The sequence below is a fragment of the Monomorium pharaonis genome, chromosome 3, assembly GCF_013373865.1.
Source record: "Monomorium pharaonis isolate MP-MQ-018 chromosome 3, ASM1337386v2, whole genome shotgun sequence".
NCBI lineage: Eukaryota > Metazoa > Arthropoda > Insecta > Hymenoptera > Formicidae > Monomorium > Monomorium pharaonis.
In genome coordinates this window covers 14,615,190-14,630,343 of record NC_050469.1, presented here as the reverse complement: position 1 = coordinate 14,630,343, position 15,154 = coordinate 14,615,190, and the positions used below count along the sequence as shown (strand labels likewise).

The 15,154-nt window shown below is 32.8% G+C and overlaps 3 protein-coding genes across 3 annotated transcripts; 1 reads left to right on the top strand and 2 right to left on the bottom strand.

Moving 5' to 3' along the window:
• Positions 1-5,822: 5,822 nt before the first annotated feature.
• LOC105840289 (histone H1A, sperm) lies at positions 5,823-6,799 on the bottom strand. The gene has a single exon (XM_012687176.3). It carries the CDS (start codon positions 6,690-6,692, stop codon positions 6,012-6,014), a length of 681 nt encoding a protein of 226 aa, XP_012542630.1. The 5' UTR covers positions 6,693-6,799; the 3' UTR covers positions 5,823-6,011.
• A 2,394-nt stretch (positions 6,800-9,193) lies between these two features.
• LOC114255472 (histone H3) lies at positions 9,194-10,679 on the top strand. The gene has a single exon (XM_028194220.2). It carries the CDS (start codon positions 10,220-10,222, stop codon positions 10,628-10,630), a length of 411 nt encoding a protein of 136 aa, XP_028050021.2. The 5' UTR covers positions 9,194-10,219; the 3' UTR covers positions 10,631-10,679.
• A 2,868-nt stretch (positions 10,680-13,547) lies between these two features.
• LOC105831059 (histone H4) lies at positions 13,548-14,263 on the bottom strand. The gene has a single exon (XM_012670911.3). It carries the CDS (start codon positions 14,211-14,213, stop codon positions 13,902-13,904), a length of 312 nt encoding a protein of 103 aa, XP_012526365.1. The 5' UTR covers positions 14,214-14,263; the 3' UTR covers positions 13,548-13,901.
• Positions 14,264-15,154: the final 891 nt, after the last annotated feature.

Below are 15,154 nucleotides of genomic sequence, written 5' to 3'. Positions count from 1 at the left end.
AAATTAAACATTTAAATTAAACGATAATTAGTCAACAATTATCTTGCATAAATTCACACAATCTGATTTAACCATTTCTTTTGATAAACAGAATAAATTTTTATTGAATATTTTATCTTTATATATCTTGATTATTTTTGCTAGATGGCGGATGCTATCGGTCGGCCGGTTTATATCCGCCGATAAAGTTATTCCACGCTACTAAAGAAGTTCGTGCGATAACTGATGCTGTTTCACTACCTGCCATGCCGATGCAGCTTGAAGTCGGCAGCATACCGTTCTGGGGCTCTCGATTCTGGAGTTCATGCAATTATAAACCGGGAGTAAATGAAATGGACAAATCTCATTTTATATTTCTTACTTTTCTTACTTCTACTCCATTATGCTACTGACATTGACCTAGTTTACCCCGACCATTTGGTACGCGTATCAAGTACTATATTCATATCAAATCGCTTGATTCGCTCGGTATAAACGCTCGCGGATTACTTTAGTGCGCTCTAGGTCTGATACTCCTCAATCGCGAGTATCAGTAACCAAATTAATACGCGTATCAAAAGATGTCAGCGCGCTGTAAACGCTTAATTTAATTCAAATTGGATCAAGTGTATACCGCCGCTGTTGTTAGATTGAGATTAAAAGTTAGAATTTTTAGTTAGAAAGTTAGAATAGAAGTTTTTATATCAACAGTGAAAATGTCATGTAAAAAGGAATGGAACGGTGTAAACAGGTGTAAACAGGGACATATCGAATGTTTAGTCCGCACTAACTTGATGCGCGTACCAACTGATTTAACGGTGTAAACTAGACCATTGTAGACTTTGCATGAAATGGAAACGATACGAATTTATAAGTTGAAGGTTGAAGACGCTAGCATAAAGTCACTAGATTGATAAAGTACTGCAATCGTCCGCCATTTTGAGTCCATTATGCGGCAATTTCAAACCTACATTCTTATACAAACATGTATTACAAACAAGGAAAAAACAATAAATACTAACAATTAAACATAAAATTTATTTTATTTATTTTTACCACAACATTTATAATTTCTAACAGATTTTTTTCATTGCAACGCTACGACTAGAAGTAAGAATTACTTTTACAATATTATATCCTAACCATTCTAATCACCGCTATTTCTATTGCATATTGGCAAATAAAATAAACAAGCTCTTTTTTTCTAAGCGATTTTTACACAAATCAACACACCAACTTAGCATTTCAATGTTTTTCTCTTAACTCTTTCTTTCACAATACATTATACTGTTACGCAGTATAACCTGAGAGCTGAGAGCGGCCACCGCGGCTTTTTTCGTGCGACCAATATTTGACTAGCATCAGCGCCAAACGTGGATGTAAAGCCCGTTCTACATTAATTGCAGTCGCCAGTTGCAATTTGCAACACCCAATAAATGTCGAGCTTTAACTAGAAACTAAGCGCTTATTGGATGTCGCAAGTCGCAACTAGCTGCTTGCGATTAATGCAAAACAGACTTTACATCCACGTTTGGTGCTGATGCAAGTCAAATATCGGTCGCACGAAAAAGGCCGCGGTGGCCGCTCTCAGATTTCTTTCTGGTATAACAGAAGATGATTAGTACAGCTGCACTGTAAGGACCTCAATCAAATTTCAAAGGCACTCCTGGATCCCCTTAAGCTGGAACTTGAATAAGATTCGACTATGAATTCCGGCCTATGTGTAGTTAAAATCAAAGAGGAAACTGAGAGCGGCCATCGCGGCCTTTTTCGTGCAACCGATATTTGACTAGCATCAGCGCCAAACGTGAATGTAAAGCCCGTTCTACATTAATCACAGTCGCCAGTTGCAATTTGCAACATCCAATGACTGTCGAGCTTTAACTAGAAACTAAGCGCTTATTGGATGTCACAATTCGCAACTGGCTGCTTGCGATTAACGTAAAACGGGCTTTACATCCAAGTTTGGCGCTGATGCTAGTCTTCTTCTTCTTCTTCTTCTTAATTCTTTTGCCCTTTGGATTACTGTCTCTCCAAGGACAAAGTACAACGCTTTCTGAGTTTTGAGACTGCAACTATTGGGCTACGGCAGTCTCTCTCTCATCTTGCTTGGAATGACGCTATAGTCAAATATCAGGGTGAGGTCCCATGGAGCGGATTACACGGAAGCGGAACGAGCAGATCACCAATCACGGAACCATTTTGACGGAATTATTAAAAGGGTTCTATCAAAACGATTCCATGATTGGTGATCTGCTCATTCCGCTTCCGCGTAATCCGCTCCATGGGACCTCATCCTCAGGGTGCGGTCCCATGAAGCGGATTATGCGGAAGCGAAACGAGCGGATCACCAATCGCGGGATCATTCTGATAGAACTCTTTCAAAGATTCCGTCGAAATGGTTCTGTGATTGGTGGTCCGCTCGTTCCGCTTCCGCATAATCCGCTCCATAGGACCGCACCCTCAGTCGCATGAAAAAGGCCGCAGTGACCGCTCTCAAAGTTTGTTTCTCTCTCGCATCTCTTCTGGGGCTCAATTCTGTACCGCCTACCGACAAGTATCGGTGTCAGTATGCAGTACTGATGCGGTACAAAATTACGGCCCTGGTTAAAATAATATAAAGTGTACACCTGCCATTTTGAGTCCACAGAGGGATACGGATTGCGGACCGGTATGAAGTCAACTGTCGTACCAACACTTTCAATAATTTGGAAAACGCTATTCGATTGCTAGTCGTTTGGTAGTTTTTTTATTTTGTGGCATGTTTTTTTATTTTGTTTGCATACTAATTATTTTTTGCAAAAAATTGAAATTAAAATTTGGACAATTTACTATTGGAAAAATCGCTATTTGGAACTTTTACTCATGATTTCGTAAATATTTTAATGTTAAAACGTTTGCTAGTTGTTTGCTAGGCTCCGCCCCTCCTCCTGCACTCCCTCACCGTATTTTTTCCTAACTCAAACATTTTATGCCGCTATTTGGCCACAATTTCAAATCTAATGTCGCAAATCCTTGGTAAAAAGTATACAAGCGTGGATGTCGTTTTACTCTGTAAGCAGGGGGGGGTGGACCTCGCTACACATGAAAAGTTGCAATCTCATCTGATATACTCTTATACTGAGAGCCGATTTCACTAACTCTGGTTACCTTAACCGGTCGGTTATTCCATTGGAATTGACCAATCGCATTTGTTAATTTTGCTTAACCACAAATACGATTGGTCAATTCCAATGGAATGACCGGCCAGTTAAGGTAACCGGAGTTGGTGAAATCGGCCCTGTAGTGCAATTTTGTAACTTGTTAAGGCCCGGTTCTACAACTCACGGTTAAATTAACTGGCCGATTATTCCATTGGAATTAACCAATCGTATTTGTTAATTTGCAACGACAAATACGATTGGTCAATTCCAATATAATAATCGGCCAGTTAATTTAACTGTGAGTTGTAGAACCGGGCCTAAGAGGTATCGGTATTGTTATACAATTGTTGCGTAGATATTTTATATGGTAAAAAAGCTGCGCAACGATAGTTTAACGATACCGACACCTCTTAACGAGTTACAGAATAGGCCTACTGAATAATTATGTGTCGTATTTATAAAACTTTTTGTGAATAACTTTTTAACGAATTATGAGCGACGGCTAAAATCTTTTGAAGGTCACTCAAAAGGGTGTACCTTGATAACACAAGTTAAAGTTAAGGTCATCGGAGCTGCCTCTCCTAAATAGCGTTTTCGAAATCATCGAAAGTGTTAGTACGACAATTGCTCTTCAACTTGGAAAATATTCTGGCACAAACAAGAATAACGCATGCGTGTCGAGTCGCCTAAAAGTAACAAGAATTAAAGTTACTAGATATTTTAATTATTAATAAATCAAATATTAAACAATGTATCGATAAAATAAGAATAATACTTGTATACACGGACCTAGCAAACGACTAGCAAACGTTTTAACATCGAAATATTTACGAAATCATGAGTAAAAGTTCCAAATAGCGATTTTTCCAATAGCGACTTGTCCAAATTTTAATTTCAATTTTTTGCGAAAAATAATTAGTATGCAAATTAAATAAAAGACATGCAAAAACTAGCAAACGACTAGCGTTTTCCAAATTATTGAAAGTGTTAGTACGACAGCTAACTTCATACTTCATACCGGTGGATTGCGGTAATTTATCACTCTAGTGACTTTTTTTATATAAAAAAAATTTAGTGACTTTAAACTAGTAGCAACATTTGCGACATCTGTTACGATAAATAATAAACTTGATATTCAAAGATATCTGGGTCATGTAGTTTCTGGCATTATTTATATTTATATCGACTTGAATTTGATTAAAATATTTACTACATGTATTTTTTATTTGTACATATATGTACAAATACAAATACTAATGGATTATGTATATCGTTAATTGACGGATATACATAAATGATGAAACGATTTTACCGACATACTGATAAAATAATTCATTCAGTTATTCTACATCACATACATATATACTATATATAGTCCAATTTTAGAAATGCAAAATGAATATGAAAAATATTTCAATGTTTATATAAAAGTATTATTTAATCGTTTGTATCGTGTTACGGCATTGCTTGCTAAATTTTATGAATCCCAGAATTCTCCGAAAACATTGCTGAACAAAATAAAGAGAAACATGTGATGTACCAATTAACATATAAAATATTATATATATTCAGTCAACCTTAGCACGATTTAATTCAGGTTTAACTAAACTTTTCATGTCTATATCACGGATATTATCTCTTCCATAAAGATAACAAGATGATTAACTGGAAAAATCTGGAATATTAGAATTAACTAACCTAAACCTAAACCATTTATGTGAAAGGCCACGTAATCTTAAATGGCAAATAATTTCTCCGTATGTTTTTAGAATGTATAATACAAATTCGATCTACAGTATCATTAAGAGAAAGATAAACAATAAATTAACATAAAGATTTGAATGTTTCTATAATTCATATATCTTTTGCTTTATCCGTAAAAATATACGTAGAAAAATAAACTTGAGAGACTGTAAAGGTCTATAAATATATAAGGTTGGATAACTAAAATATTGCTAGTTAAAAGTTTATTAACTATAATTTATAATTTTGAACTATTTTTAAAGTACATAAAATTTTACTTAATCTTCTTTAAATGAAAAATTTATCAATGTAAAAATACTAAGATAAAAATAAATTTCTATATAAAAATATTTGTATAATATAAATTTAATTTATGAATAAAATAATTTATTTTATAATTTATTTTGTTATTTAGAGTAATCTAATTTTAAGAAATTACGTTTTAATTTAATACAAATTCTTTTCAAGAATTAATTTCTTAATTTAATTTTTTCAAGTTTTATTTATATTTATGTAAATATAATAAAAATATAATAAAATATAATAAAACTAAATATAAGTAAATATAATAAAATTAAATTATTTTTCAATTTTACTTCAATTTCGTTTTAAAAAATATTAACTTATTTCGCTTTTCTAGGAAAAAACGTTGATTGTACATTAGTCGTCATTATTTGTAACGAATGGAGTATCTTCCTAATCATAAAAGAATATCAATTTGATGATAGTTTTTCCATGTGCTTGAGCCAAGATCCATTTCTAATTCGAAGAATTCAATTGTTAATTTTAAATTATCGTTTTATCATTTATTCTATTATTCTACGATTGAAACTTTGTTTTAAAAATATTTAATACACGTTCTCTCTCATTCGATGAAATTATCAACTTACATCGGGAAACAAAAAAATAGAATTAAAAAAATTAAAAAGAATTTTCTAAAATGATATACGAATAGAATATAAATAACGTAATTCGAAATTTATTAAAATATCATAAAACGTTTTAATAATTGCTCGTTTGAAGTTTCTAAAGAGTGATCCTGTAAAAAAGAAAGTTTAAGAACCATTGCGAAGAGATTGTTCTATCATATGAACAATTTGGGGCCCTGAAAAGGGCCAGTTTAGTATCAGAAGTAGAGTCAGAGAATTATTTTCTTGCTTTCGCAGTCTTGGCAGCTGCTGCCTTTGTCGTTTTTGGTTTGGGTGTTTTAGTTTTCGCAGCCGGGGCCTTGGTAGCCTTCTTAGTCTTGGAGAGATTCTTGCTTTGCGCAGCAGCCTTCTGTTTCGCAGCAGCTTCGCCCTTCTTGGCCGCAGCAGTTTTGGCGGTTTTCTTTGGAGCCGACTTCTTCTCAGCCGTTGTCTTCTTCGTTTCGGCAGCTTTTTTCGTTGCAGGTGCCTTCTTGGTAACCTTCTTCTCGGCAGTCTTCTTGGTTTCCGAGCTTGATTTCGGCGCGGCGCGCTTTACCTTACCACTACTCTTCGGAACAGGCTTGGTAGTCGAGAGCTTGAATGAACCCGACGCACCCTTTCCCTTGGTCTGCACCACCGCACCGGACGTGACCGCTGCCTTCAGGTATCTCTTGATAAAGGGAGCAAATTTCTCGCCGTCGATCTTGTAAGTCGAGGCGATGTACTTCTTGATAGCCTGCACGGACGAACCCTTGCGATCCTTCAGCTCCTTGATGGCCGAGGTGACCATCTCCGAAGTCGGCGGATGCGTCGACTTGGGTCGCTGTGCCTTCGCCGCTTTAGACTTCGCAGTCTTCTTCGCAGGCTGCGCGGCTGCGTTTTCCGTAGCCGTAGCATTAGATGCGCTCTTATCCTCCATATTGCAAGAATGAGAGTTTTGCGTACGTTCAAAGACGAAGTACAAATATAAACTTTCGTTCTAAACGCTCACAGATGACGCTCAAGATTCGCGTGCCTATCGGCGACCGCGCTACTAGTACCGTGAGCGCGGACCATGGAGAGAGGCCCTCCCAATCTTGCAGGTAGCAGGCTGCCGGGAATGAAAGACCGTCTATCAATTGTTCGTTGTTTAAACAATATTTTGCACAATGAAGGTTGTGCGTTCGCACCCCCGAATCGTAGAAGCGAGTAGCTAGTTTCGTTTCGCGTGCGTTTTAACCGCCCCCCGCGCGACCACCGTACATTTTTTCGCGGTTCCGTGCGATGCGCGCACCCGGTTCATTCGCGAGGCCCGATTCGATCCGCGAAATAAGTTAATAAACAATTTAATTATTGACAAATCAGGTCACTCGTGCGGCTCACAGAACGTCGTGATAGCCGTGCTAGCCGATCACGAGCGTTTATCCCGAGCGAGTCGCCAGATTCCCGCTGAAAAATCCAACTTACGCGGGTGGCAGAATACAAGCGTCGCTGCGACGCAAAGTGTATGCCGATTACAAAGTAACATTTGCAGACAATTTTATGGAATAGTGTAAAATGTCATTATCGACCCGGAGACGCGCGGATACAATTATGTTGCCATGTTACGCGCATAATTGTCAAATTCATGCGAGAAATGTCGTATAAACGCAGAGGCGGCCACCTATATCACGTCGATTGCTCTCCCGCGGTTAAACCAAAGCTACTGTAAGGAATCTTAGACAAGATAACGAAATAACCCGTGGAGATTCCTATTGATGACAAATTACGTTTGGCAAACGTTAAACGCTCGTCTTCTCAAAATTTGGTAACGCGAAGCGTAATTTAACACCGTAATTCACTTTTGATCCGCGAACTGTATGGCTAAGGAAACGTTAAAACCGAGCCGTAACCTACTGATACTTCCGAGCGATCAGTTCTATAGATGATACAAATGTTTTTGCATTTTGAGATAGAAATCGATCGACATACACGGGTTTCCGTTTCTGGAAATGATTCCTTCCGAAAAATGATTTTTTTTATAACGCATTTGCGCTCGAACAACATTTCAAGGGCTTTTATACACGGTGCACTGATTAATCTCCCTGTGCACAACATACGGCGCATTACCTCTAGATTAATATTTTTAGAAGTGCTGTACACATATTTTGATATATTTTCAAATTTCGCTGAATTTACAATAAAACATGAGTCACTCTAAATTCAAAAAATATATATTTTTTATAATAATATCGATATTTTTAAGGAATCGTATATGAGAGATAGATACTCGTATATGTATGTACATATATATATGAGACATTTCATTTGACCGAAATGCATAGCATTTTGAATTTTTTTAAATTTGTTTTGTACGGTTTGAATTTTATTATCAAGTTCATAGGGAAAAATTTGTATAAACACAGTAGATTGAGATCACTATCTAGTTCCAAGCTATTCTATACGCAGTGTTGATTGCGTCTGTAACTATCTTACTTTTGTGAAATGTTATTTATTTTGTCCATAATATAAGTTTGAGGAACTTTCAACGATAATTAAATCATTTGTGTATTGTGTGTACTTTCTTCATTATTATTAGACTTGTATTTAAAAAAATTATATTTACTTCGTTTACGCAACTAAGCTTTTTAAAACAATTGTGTAAAATTAAAATGAAAACAGAATTGTTATATTTATATAAACTTTCATTACATTCCGTTTGCAGTGTGTACTTGAAAGTAAAAAATATAACAAAGAGAATATACATAAACATACTTATGCATGCATATAGCTCGGATAACACATTTATATACATACAGATTCAAATACTCTCTTTTGATCAAATAATAGTATCAAAAATAAAATAATATTAAAAGCTACACTTCATTGATTTGTGTTTTATAGGTTAGCGTGCACATCTAAAATAGTTTTATTTCTCCGACAATAATACTTATATTTAATTACTATTCGCATTTAATATTAACTTCCTAATATATAACAACAACAATAATTTTTAAATTGTTTATAACGCTTGAAAATGTACATCTGAAAATATTTTATTAATAAAAAATAAATATTACATTGGTCGAATTTTTATTTCATATATAAAGACGCTGAAATAAATTATTTTATTATTTGAAAAGAATAAAAAATAAAATTAATAAAATAATAATATAAATCTTAACTTAGATATGTCATATCTTGCAATTCTCAATGTATTATGTATTTAATTATAAATTTATGTAATATTTTTTAAATAAAATTTCTATTAGATAAAAGTAAAAATTAGTTAAGATAAGAGCTATGGTATATTGTTCCTCAATGAAGCATTTTCTGTAATAAATCTGTAGATTTTAATATTTTATTATATTATTGAAATATCTATCACTAAAAATTCTTAATTTAAATTTTCTCTTAAAAATTTTTCTTTTACGCGGAATTATAGAAAATGTGATTTTAAATTACGCACTTAACATTTAATACTTAAATACGATATTTTTATTTGCCTCTATACTATCTAATGTATATTAATAATTTCACAATTTTTATGTTTACGTAAGCTGAGAATAATATAGTCATATTGTACGTTAAAATTAATTGTTGTCTAGTAATTAAGTATTAATTAATACTTAAACAACTAAAAACAAAAATAAATATTTGATAAAGCCGATTGACTCAACGATCAATATTCACATCAACTAAATACTAGAGAATAATAGGTGATTAATTGTCATTATAATTAACTATTATTGCATTAAGATATTATATAAATTTCAATTAATATTATATATCATATTAAAATACCGTTTTATTTATTTTCAAAGTTTGGAATACAAGATCTAAATATTTCAGTTGTTTTCAAAATATAAACAGTATTCTATCATTTTAAATTATTAATTGTTAGTTATTCTTATAGTACATGTGTAACTCAATATGCAAATGAAAAACAACAAAAATATCTGAATCACAATCATCTCTAGCATAGAAGCTATCTCTAGCATATTATCTTAACATATCAGAGTATTTTATCGAGATTTTGATTCCATTAAAAAAAATTAACAAAGATTACAAATATATAAATATAATTATACATATAGTTTCTCATTTTTTTATATGCTCTCTTCGTACGTATTGTTACAATACGTTTGAAGTAATTTCTTTAATTTGTATTTATTATTGATTTATCACAGTTATGTATGAGACGATCCAGGAAAGCAATATTACGCATTTTTATATTCCCATCTATAACATGTTATGCGAGGAATATCCTTTACTTTAGAAGCATGCATTGGACTGTTGAAACATAGCTGCTATGCGCGTGCGCGCTTCAATATCGCGGCTCCCCACCACTGGTGTGCCGTCCAATTACTGTTGAGCCGGCTGTACGAATCGAATGCACGACGTTGGTATAAATACAGCCGCAGAAAGAAGCCTCCGCGCAATTTTGTATCGACTGTCGTTCCGTGACGTATCGTTGACTCTACGAAAATGGCTCGTACGAAGCAGACTGCTCGCAAATCTACCGGAGGTAAAGCTCCCCGAAAACAACTGGCGACGAAAGCGGCTCGTAAGAGTGCACCTGCCACAGGTGGAGTGAAGAAGCCTCATCGTTACAGACCAGGAACAGTAGCTCTTCGTGAAATTCGTCGTTATCAGAAGAGTACCGAATTGCTGATTCGCAAACTGCCGTTCCAACGTCTTGTTCGTGAAATTGCTCAAGATTTTAAGACTGACCTTCGTTTCCAAAGCTCTGCTGTTATGGCATTGCAGGAGGCTAGCGAAGCATATCTTGTTGGTCTATTTGAAGATACTAATCTCTGCGCTATTCATGCCAAGCGAGTCACTATCATGCCTAAGGATATTCAACTGGCACGTCGTATTCGTGGAGAACGAGCTTAATTTATAAAGAAATTTATAAAAAAACATCGGCCCTTTTTAGGGCCACCAATTTTTTCATACGAAAGATCATCTCGCTTCGCTTACATTTTTCATTTTACAATTAAATCTTTAAAAATTTTAACACTACTATTTTTAAAGTTTTAAATCACATTTTAACTGTTTGTCTAAATATTTTGTCCAATTTGACTTTTTTTGTAATATCAATTTTTGCTTTATTTAACTGTTATAATATGTATAGTTTAGTTTTAAATGCTATGATTATTTTTAGACATTTCTTGAAACTCAGTTTTATGTAATTTTTTCCATTTTTAATTAAAAATAAATCTACTTTTTCATTTTATAGAGAATGCAATATTAATAATTGAGAAGACTCGTCAAATAAAACGGGAAATATGCTGAAAATTCTTTTTCTTGAAAATGAGTATGATGAATTAAGGATTGGTTGGTCAATATAATTCTTTATTCTCTTTAGCAATACAAATTACAAAGAAGGAACTTAGTTTACAGAAAATTTAAACACTCATCCCTCCATTCATCCGCTCTTCTCTCCATTCTATTGCTTTAAATTCTACTTAATTTACTATCACATATGCTCCCTAGCTCATCTCAATATACCTGCATCAGATTAGTCTGTACTCTATAATATTTTATTTTAACACTAATACAGATAACAAAAAATAACTACAGATAATACAATATAAAAATACTACAGAACCTTACTACCTATGATCTTATTGGCCTTGTTTACACTGATTGTTTGATACGCGTATCAAATAGTAAATAACTAGTGAATGTGTTTAATCATTGACTGATCAGCTTAAATTCACTACTTAATACGCGTATCAAACGATCGGTGTAAACAATAGTAATGGGCATAATCGGTCATTTTAAAGAATCGATTATATCGATTATAGTAAAAATAGGAATCGATTGTAATCGGTTAAACTTATAATAATCGATTAATCGATAATAATCTTGGAACTTTATCTTTTTTATGTCAATTATTATTTATATACTCATTTTACTATAAATATTTTTAAAAATATTAATAAAATATTAAATATTAAATAATTTAATTAAAAAATTTTTATTTAAAATATTTATTATAAAAATACATAAAAATTATTGTATTTTAAAATATTTGTTATGCGTTACGTTACGTTAAGTACTCCATATGAACCTAAGTTTGTACTTAAAATTTAACTTAAATCAACGCACAAAGAAACTTTTAACATAAATTCTTGAGTTTTTAGGTTAAGAATTTTTTTGTAACTTGATTTCTTCCGTGGTAGCGCGGAATGTAGTCTAACATTATGTTACAGAAAAACTTTTTCTTTCGAATCCACTTTAATTACTCAAGATTTAATCACAGAAAAAAAAGATAAACTCCGGTGACTATTTTGGCGTTATCGTTGACAGAAGTGTATTCAACTTTGACTGTTAGGCCGAAGGCAGAGAACGAGACGTAGGTGTCGTAGTCGTAGTCGTAGAGTAAGACAAAGAAAAACGTAAGTCGTAATATACTACTATTCTAGAATAGTATACTACTACATGTATGACTTATGTTTTTCTCTGCCTTACCCTACGACTACGACTACGACACCTACGTCTCGTTCTCTGCTTTTGGCCTTAGTCTGCACCTAGTCTGCAATGAAGATTTAAGTTTAAGCCATAAGAAATTGACCAATCACAGTCGATTTTTATAAGAATACTCAATTGTGAGTGATTAATTTCTTACGGCTTAAAGCTTAAGTCTTCATTGTAGACTACGCCTTAAGATACGTCCAGTCACAACATGATTAAAATCGATTTTAAAATTTGTAGAATTAATGAGATTTAAAATTTCTCAAAAGGAATACTTTTATTTTTCTTTATTTCACATATGTACGCATATATTCCTAAAACGTGCAAGACATTTACTTTTGTAAAAAGATAATTGTATTGATTACATCTTTATTTGATATATTTGATATAAATATTGCAACGATTTAATTAAAAATTGAACATGATCTAAAAACAGATGCGTTTTAGTTATCTAGTGTTTTCATAATATATAATTATTCCGTTATGTATTCTAATATATATTATGTATTGGTATATTTAAAGATTAAAATACACATCGGAAAAATTATTATGAAAACTATTTTTTTATATAATTAAAAAATTTGCTGGATTTATTTTGTGATATTAAATTTTTTAAATTAAATCGTGTTACAATTATAAAAAGAATTAAAACTTTATTAAAAATCTCAGAGGTTGAAAAACATGTTTAGATATATAAAAGATAACGAAAAGTGCATACATTAAATAAAAAATTAGCAAAAGATTATAAAATTAGCTTGATTAATCAAATATTTTTGAGAAATCTGAATCTTGAAAAATAATGCTTTTTAAACCTATATATGATATTTGACTTTATACTTAATAGAATTTTATTTTTTGTAACTGTATTTCAGAAATATTTAAAGTCGTCTAACACACATCAAGATCAAAATAAAACAAACTTGACGTTTTTCCTACTAACGATTTTTTACGTTGTATGGTTTTTAAAAGATTAACTTTATTCTCGATGGGCCGGTGACTCTAGTATTGTCAAAATTATATTTCTTCATTGACATTGTCAAAATCATATTTCTTCATGAAAATATCTATTTTAAAACTTTTATATTAATTTAGTGATAGTATTTTAGTGTATATAATTTTTCCTATAAAATATAACTTCATACGCACTGCACCTTATGAATCCACTTTATCTATAGCTATAAATTTATATTAAACTTCTACATATTCACGACTTAAATGTATATCTAATATTTTTTACATTCAGTGTAGGTTGAGTTTTGCATAAATAATATGCTCACAGTAATCTGTCGATAAATTTTGATAATATAGTAGCAATTGTTTTAAGACAAAAAAATCAATTTGAAGAATTTTTTAATTACGAAATATTCGCGTATGTATACAATAAATGATTCATTAAGAAGTGCAAAACTATTATCATTAGTAAATATAATCATTAATACAAGTATACCATTAGTTATAGTTTAATTAGATACCCATTACAAAACCAATGTTTTTATACTTTATAATTATATTAAAAGTTATGTATTTGTTTTTAGTAATTGTTTACAAATGTTTTACAATTGTTAATATTAGAACTTATTTTGAATTACCTTATATAGATTACATACGAATAGAAATTGTCCAAACGTTTGAAAAATTTGTGGCCCTGAAAAGGGCCGATTTGATCGAAGAGTTCACTGTTCTTCGCTTAACCACCAAAGCCGTATAGAGTTCTGCCTTGGCGCTTCAGGGCGTATACGACGTCCATGGCAGTCACGGTCTTCCTTTTTGCGTGCTCGGTGTAGGTGACAGCATCGCGAATAACGTTCTCAAGGAAGACTTTCAATACGCCACGGGTTTCCTCGTAGATCAAGCCGGAGATACGTTTGACACCACCACGTCGTGCCAAACGACGGATAGCTGGCTTGGTAATGCCCTGGATGTTATCGCGAAGAACTTTCCTGTGACGCTTTGCTCCTCCTTTTCCCAATCCCTTTCCTCCCTTACCTCGACCAGTCATCTTGAAAGTCTACGATAAGAAGTACCAACCAAGACAATCGCAGATCGAATGATGCGGCGGTTCCCTGGACGTGCACTTTTATACCATGCCGAGCCGGCTTCTCCCCTCCACGTCACCATCAGCCAATCAAAACAGTCGCCCGCTTTCTTGACATCGCTATACACAAATGTTGGAATCGAGCCGCTGTTCACCAACGGATGGCTAGGATACACTAAAAAAAATATGTGTAGGTAGATGTATACATGTCGCTCGATGTCTTGCAGCCTTGCATGCGTACAATTTTTGATACGATTTGTATCACCTTTAACAGTTTTACAGATAAGCCACTGCCTATTTTAATGTTACTGTGTACACTCACTAATTGGTAAAAAACATCACTGTTTTCACATAAATTCCAGACAATACATATGTCGAAAAGCCGGTTATTCCACCTTCAGATAAACTATCTATGAAGTAACATATCTAATGATTAAAAATCTTACTGTCGTTATTCAGATTGTTGGTAAAATATATCTCTATTTTCTAAATCACAATCAGAAATAAATACACTAGTGGTTTCTGATTGCAATTTAGAGAGCGGTCAGTAATCTGTACTTCAAGGTAAATTACACTACTTATCTGATAAATAAATGTGCGAAAGATAAAAATATTTTTTTAAAGTTATTTTATTTAATGTATGTGCTTTGTAAGCAAAGATATTTTATTTTAGAGAAAAAAAACATAAAATTATACCAATTGATGGAAAGGGACATAAGACGTTTCTTTCATACGTATGTCTACAAGCCGTTTTTCAAATTGTAAATAATTTGTTGGATCAATGTAGAAACCAATAACATTGTAGTAATAATTTTGACGGAAACGGTTTAATGTCTAACGTAAAAAGTGTATACATATATTATATATATATATATATATATATATATATATATATATATATATAT

Excerpts from the sequence above, each read along its gene's own strand:
- LOC105840289 (XM_012687176.3), bottom strand. The coding sequence starts at position 6,692 with ATGGAGGATAAGAGCGCATCTAATGCTACGGCTACGGAAAACGCAGCC.
- LOC105831059 (XM_012670911.3), bottom strand. The coding sequence starts at position 14,213 with ATGACTGGTCGAGGTAAGGGAGGAAAGGGATTGGGAAAAGGAGGAGCA.
- LOC114255472 (XM_028194220.2), top strand. The coding sequence starts at position 10,220 with ATGGCTCGTACGAAGCAGACTGCTCGCAAATCTACCGGAGGTAAAGCT.